Source organism: Anoplopoma fimbria, unplaced genomic scaffold (genome assembly GCF_027596085.1).
Source record: "Anoplopoma fimbria isolate UVic2021 breed Golden Eagle Sablefish unplaced genomic scaffold, Afim_UVic_2022 Un_contig_12451_pilon_pilon, whole genome shotgun sequence".
NCBI lineage: Eukaryota > Metazoa > Chordata > Actinopteri > Perciformes > Anoplopomatidae > Anoplopoma > Anoplopoma fimbria.
Genome location: NW_026551818.1, coordinates 22,171 through 29,070, shown reverse-complemented (window position 1 = coordinate 29,070; position 6,900 = coordinate 22,171). Strand labels below are relative to the sequence as shown.

General features: G+C 42.6%; 1 protein-coding gene across 1 annotated transcript; it reads right to left on the bottom strand.

Moving 5' to 3' along the window:
• Nucleotides 1-303: 303 nt before the first annotated feature.
• LOC129115793 (uncharacterized) lies at nucleotides 304-1,393 on the bottom strand. The gene is made up of 3 exons (XM_054627043.1): nucleotides 1,311-1,393; nucleotides 1,171-1,229; nucleotides 304-1,075 (listed from the first exon to the last, which is right to left on the bottom strand). Exons 1-3 carry the CDS (start codon nucleotides 1,337-1,339, stop codon nucleotides 429-431), a joined length of 735 nt encoding a protein of 244 aa, XP_054483018.1. The 5' UTR covers nucleotides 1,340-1,393; the 3' UTR covers nucleotides 304-428.
• Nucleotides 1,394-6,900: the final 5,507 nt, after the last annotated feature.

Here is a 6,900-nt window from a genome sequence, read left to right as displayed (position 1 = left end):
CACTCTGGTATTAAACTCCAGTGATGATGAGCTATATCAGATCAATACGATCGGCTGCAGCTTCCAATCAGATAACTGATGAGGGGGCGCGTCGGCCCTCACAACACTTCCTGGAAGGATGCTCTCGTGCATCCTCGCTCATGGCTCCTCGGCGATCCTTCCTCGCTCCTCGGTGCCGGAATAAGAGCTTTGGGACAGCCGTCAAAATGGCGGCGCAGAACGATTTCCGGTTCAAGCAAGGATCAAGGAGACGACAAATAAGACACTTGGGATGTACCCAGAAAACCAGCTCAGAAGCACAACTTTATTTTTCTCTCAAGATGTTACAAGTCAGGCTAAATCTGAAGATCTGGAAAAGACAAAGCAGCATGGCCAAAAATTGGCACAACTCAATTTTTCAAGCAAACCATCATTACTTTTCAAGATGCTCATTGGCCGCCTTTGGATGAAGATTTGACGGGTCGTATAAGGCGGTGCTGGAAAGCCACCTGGATCTCTCCAGGAGTGTAGCGGGTTTTGGAGAACTGGCGTCTTCCTTGCTGGTAGCTCGAGCGGGATCTGAATGAGTAGACTGGCTCCAGGGCCGATAAGTCACTGAGGACTGGCTCAGGGCTTTCCTCCTCATCATCTTCATCTTGACCGTAAGACTCAGCATATCCACCGTCTTCGCCAGTGGACCAGGAGTTGGGGCTGCCAACCCAGCCTACACCTGCGTTAGCATACCCACTGTTGTCATACCCAGAACCAACAGTGCTAGCATCATTCCAAGTGGTTGATGAGCTGCCATAGGAATCTGTTGGGGCGTAGTACTCTCCATCACGAACACCAGCATCGGTCACATCCCCTCCGCTAAAATATCCTGAAGCCTGGGGATCAGAGAAGCTACCACCTTCACTCACAGAGCCCAGCTTCTCATATGAATTCTGAGCAGCAGGGACCTGCCACATGCTCCCAGAGGTAGGGTCGGACTCTCTGGAGAGAGAGGCACTACTGTCAGGCTTGCCAGCATTTGGGAAGCTAGAGCCAGAATTCGACAGCCAGCCCATGTAGCCCATGGGTGCAGGAGCGCCATGGCCTGCCGAGAAAGAACCAGTCAATTTTGTTTTAAAAGTCAGGTTCGCTCACATTAAAGTTGGCTTAACTGTGAATTTGTTGGATTTTTAACATTACCTCTTGGTGAAGGGAGGCAAGTGACACTGCTGATCAACAGGCATGAAATCCATGACACCCTGCAAACACAATCATGTTCAGTTCAGGCAAATGAGAATAGGCAACTCAAAACACTTCAGAGGAACCATTTGAGAATCTACCTCAACGACAACCCACACAGCACAGCCATTGTGTTAACACTAGATTCACTGCTTACTCCTGAGTCTTCTGAGCTCTCCTTAAAAAGGATCCTCCCAACACTGCTAATTGATTAGTTATTGGGAGCAGCTGCTGGCCAGGTGGGCTGAGGCGTTCCCAAGAATTATCCTCACAGAAAACGTCTTGAAACATTCACTACATGGACTGCACTATTAATCCCCACTTTACGTTTTGAAATATCTCTCTCTGATATTTCTGACTCTACCCCAGTACAAGGGAATTTAGCTTGTGGTTATTGAAAAACTGTGTTTAAAGAATTCAACAGAAACATGTGTCCCCTTGTTGCTCTACACATAAATGACAGACCTCACCATCATCATATTTCCTGGTTTGTTATATGACAAACAAGTTCGAACAGAAGGAAATTAAAAACCTGTAACCATTTTACATTCTTTTGACACTTCACTCACGCTTATCTTTGCTTTTGTCTTTTGAAATACTGGGTCGTTTTACCTCTTATCGCCTTTAACATTTCAAATGAATTTATCACTCTTGCTTCAAGAGCTCAAGTAACATTTAAATATGTGAACTTTGATAAGAATGACTTTGTTATCAAGGCAAAAACAGTTAGGAATTACTGGGTTTTATGACTTTAGTTCTAATTCACCTGTTGACTGTGTGGATTATCTGAAGTAATTATGGAACTGTTTCTGGATGGATCTGGATTAGTTCTGTGGGTTGCATGTTTGCACAACATGAAATGATGTACCCTATCAACGTGTCTGTGAGATTGAAGAAGTTTTTGTCCATTTTTAGACTCTGCAATGCAGAAACAGTGGGAACTTCCCAGCATAGCTCAGGCTGTTTGTAAAATGAAGAAAACAAATAAGAATCTAATCCCATATATTTCCCTGGCTCAAAACCAAATACCTGTATTTTATTGCATTCCAGTTCAAGTATCATGACAGGAGGATCATGCGATGCTCACGTGGGTGCATCTTTGGGTCTGTCCATAGCTAATCTCACATTCTGCTGTAGAAAACTACATAATATTTTAGGTGGCCAGTTATGGATGCATGTTTAAAGACCTCTAAGAGATTTGTAGCGACAGGAATTTTGAACCCATTTTTAAGGTTATCAAACGATTTAATTGGTAATCAACGGCTATCACTACCATTTTAGTGCTTCAGATGGGCCAAACTGCACCTTTACTTGTTGTGAAAGTGAAACTTAACGGTGTGAAATGAGAAAACACTTCAGGTTTAGGCAACATAACTACTTAGTTAGTTTTAGGAAAAGGTCATGGTTAGTGTTCCATAAATAAGAACACACTTATTTTGCTCAGTAAGCAGAAGCAGACTATTATGTACTGGGATGTGATGTTTTTTGATTTAACCATATCCAGATGTGTAATAGGTTTACATAGGGAGTTCTGAGGTCTGGGTTCATCCTGCAGGGCCCACACATATTTCACATCAGATGTTTCATCCCCTGGAAAAGATACTCTCATTTTGAAACAGGAAATAGAGGAATATGCAGGGATGTCCTGGGTAAACCCACATGATTACAGTTCATCTCTCTTCTTTATTTTCACAGTGCTTTTTGAGACTGCTGATGTTTTGTTGTATTTGTGGTTGTGTTGTTAATCTTCCATTTTATTCAGCCACAATTGTGGATGTTCCTTCTTTTCAACCATTTCCACTTCCCCAGGCCCCTTCAGTGTTTTTCTTTACCTGTCCACCAGATGACCTCACACTTTTCTGTTCCCATTCCAGATCCTGCCAATCCTATCTGCCTTGCAATCACCTCACTCCCCTCACCTGACAGTCCCCGCCCATCTCTGCACCTGCACCTCATTCCCTCATCATCCAATCAAAGGCCCAGATCCATTGTTCCCTGACAGATTTTCTGACCCTGGCTGTTTACAGTTATGAACGTTAATGGTCAGTCCATTAATGCAGCCCCCTTTCTTCACTCCATGGTGGCCTGAACTAGACAGCCACCTCGGGTTCTGAAAAGGAAACCATGCGAGGAGAGAGGAAACGAGGAAATGTGTTTTAAGAGACATGAGACGTCCTTTCCTCTGAAGCGCCACGTGAAGCGACGTCTGTTTCTGATGATGGCAGCCGTTGATCACAGCTGATCAGCTGTCAGTCGGCTTTAACAGCTGGAGAGACTTTTGATTTTATGTCTGCACACATGATCACTGTACTAATATTAATAATGAAACAAAGTAATCATCACTGTACTAATATTAATAATGAAACAAAGTAATCATCACTGCCAGAGTAGAAATGTATTTCTCTCTGCAGCCTGTTACCTGTTTAACAAACTGCATTGAGTATTTATACTGTGTTCTGAGTATTTACATAATTCATGCAACAAACATAGTTATTTAACGTAAACCAAGATCTTTTCCTAAAACTAACCAAGAAGTTGCCTAAACCTGAAGTGTTATTTATATTACCACGGTTAAGTTTCCCTTTCACAAGTTGGTAGGTGCAGTTTGGCCCATCTGAAGCATTAGAATGGTAGTGATAACAATTGATAACGCCAATTCAATCGAATGATAACATTCAAAAGGGTTCAAATTTCCTGTTGCTACAAATCCTTAGGGTCTAAAAGTAGTAAATAGTGAGTGAAGTCAATGACAGTATTAAACACGCAAAGTAAAGCTGCTTTGAGAAAGTGTCACTGCAACCAATAGAGGTCCTTGAACATGCAACCATAACTGGCCACCTGAAATATTATGAAGTTTGCTGCATCAGAATGTGAGAATAGCCATGGACAGACACAGTGCACAATCACTTGCAGAAATACGCACACACGCTAAGAATTGTATGATTCTCCTGTTGGAGATAATAGGAATGCAATAAAATACAGGTATTTGGTTGTGAGCTAAAGAAACATATGGGATTAGATTATGAATTGTTTTCTTGCTATTACAAACAGAGAGCTGCACCTGAGCTATGCTGGGAAGCTCCCACTGTTTCTGCATTGCAGAGTCTAAAAATGGACAAAAACTTCTTCAAGCTCACAGACACTTTAAACATATATTTCATGTTGTGCAAACATGCAACCCACAGAACTAGTCAAAACCATGATCCATCCAGAAACATTGTCATGTTTACTATGGATAATCCACCCAGTCGACAGTTGAATTAGAACTAAGGAAATTTAACAATTGAGGTAAAAGTGATTTCTACCTTCTCAGATTGTTATTTTGGAAGTTGTATAAGCTTTTACAGTACTATAGAACTGAAGAGGTAAAACAACACAGTATTTCACAAGGAAATAGCAAAGATAAAGCAGAGTGAAGTGAGATATCTAAGGTTTGATGCTTTGAGGGTGGAGTCAGAAATATATATATATAGATATCTCAAACTTGGACGAATAAAACCAAAACTATCTGCATGGAGGGAAGGGAGAAAATGTGGGCTCTGTTTTTGAAATTTTGCTGAACCAGCTCTTTAAAGTGGGGATTAATAGTGCAGTCCATGTAGTGAATGTTTCAAGACGTTTTCTGTGAGGATAATTCTTGGGAACGCCTCAGCCCACCTGGCCAGCAGCTGCTCCCAATAACTAATCAATTAGCAGTGTTGGGAGGATCCTTTTTAAGGAGAGCTCAGAAGACTCAGGAGTAAGCAGTGAATCTAGTGTTAACACAATGGCTGTGCTGTGTGGGTTGTCGTTGAGGTAGATTCTCAAATGGTTCCTCTGAAGTGTTTTGAGTTGCCTATTCTCATTTGCCTGAACTGAACATGATTGTGTTTGCAGGGTGTCATGGATTTCATGCCTGTTGATCAGCAGTGTCACTTGCCTCCCTTCACCAAGAGGTAATGTTAAAAATCCAACAAATTCACAGTTAAGCCAACTTTAATGTGAGCGAACCTGACTTTTAAAACAAAATTGACAATGGTTCTTTCTCGGCAGGCCATGGCGCTCCTGCACCCATGGGCTACATGGGCTGGCTGTCGAATTCTGGCTCTAGCTTCCCAAATGCTGGCAAGCCTGACAGTAGTGCCTCTCTCTCCAGAGAGTCCGACCCTACCTCTGGGAGCATGTGGCAGGTCCCTGCTGCTCAGAATTCATATGAGAAGCTGGGCTCTGTGAGTGAAGGTGGTAGCTTCTCTGATCCCCAGGCTTCAGGATATTTTAGCGGAGGGGATGTGACCGATGCTGGTGTTCGTGATGGAGAGTACTACGCCCCAACAGATTCCTATGGCAGCTCATCAACCACTTGGAATGATGCTAGCACTGTTGGTTCTGGGTATGACAACAGTGGGTATGCTAACGCAGGTGTAGGCTGGGTTGGCAGCCCCAACTCCTGGTCCACTGGCGAAGACGGTGGATATGCTGAGTCTTACGGTCAAGATGAAGATGATGAGGAGCAAAAGCCCTGAGCCAGTCCTCAGTGACTTATCGGCCCTGGAGCCAGTCTACTCATTCAGATCCCGCTCGAGCTACCAGCGAGGAATACGCCAGTTCTCCAAAACCCGCTACACTCCTGGAGAGATCCTGTTTCCTCCTACGTCGGCTTTCCAGCACCGCCTTATACGACCCGTCAAATCTTCATCCAAAGGCGGCCAATGAGCATCTTGAAAAGTAATGATGGTTTGCTTGAAAAATTGAGTTGTGCCAATTTTTGGCCATGCTGCTTTGTCTTTTCCAGATCTTCAGATTTAGCCTGACTTGTAACATCTTGAGAGAAAAATAAAGTTGTGCTTCTGAGCTGGTTTTCTGGGTACATCCCAAGTGTCTTATTTGTCGTCTCCTTGATCCTTGCTTGAACCGGAAATCGTTCTGCGCCGCCATTTTGACGGCTGTCCCAAAGCTCTTATTCCGGCACCGCGGAGCGAGGAAGGATCGCCGAGGAGCCATGAGCGAGGATGCACGAGAGCATCCTTCCAGGAAGTGTTGTGAGGGCCGACGCGCCCCCTCATCAGTTATCTGATTGGAAGCTGCAGCCGATCGTATTGATCTGATATAGCTCATCACTGGAGTTTAATACCAGAGTGATCACAGATCACAGATCACAGATTTAAAGGTTAGAGAGAGTTAAAGAGTTGCAGTTGGAGTCTGTTTGTTAGTAGAAACACTTTATACATAATTTCTTGTAATTTACAAACAAATATATTGAAATAAGATTCATTTTATTTTATTCACATTAATAAAATAAAATTTCAGATTCAGTGTGACAACTGCTCCCGCTGGTTTCATATCCAGTGCCTACAGATGGACTCAGCCACGTTTGCAAAAGTAAAGAATACTGGATGGATTTGCTGTCTGTGTGGATAAGTATTCCACAAAAAGTATGTGCTATGTTATTTTTTTTTTACTTTGTCTGTGTACAAAGCGTTGGTTTTATTTTTATAGCACCTTAAATGTAACTAATTCACTGTTCAAATGTGTAATTTAACTTTCTAAAATCTTTAAACAATAAAAATGTTTGATTTTCAGTAAGTGTGTTCAGAGATGCTTTGTATCTTATTCGACTGTTCTAATGTAGGACATTTACTTTAAGAGAACTCCTAATTGGTACAGTAAAAAGGTTTGATTTTCTTGACAAGTATAGTCAAAGAGGCCTTGAAC

Bases quoted from the DNA above. Each gene is read 5' to 3' on its own strand.
- LOC129115793 (XM_054627043.1), bottom strand. From the start codon at position 1,339: ATGGCTGTGCTGTGTGGGTTGTCGTTGAG. The intron at 1,230-1,310 runs GTAGATTCTCAA...TTGTGTTTGCAG, and splicing joins CTGTGTGGGTTGTCGTTGAG to GGTGTCATGGATTTCATGCC. The intron at 1,076-1,170 runs GTAATGTTAAAA...CTTTCTCGGCAG, and splicing joins TTGCCTCCCTTCACCAAGAG to GCCATGGCGCTCCTGCACCC.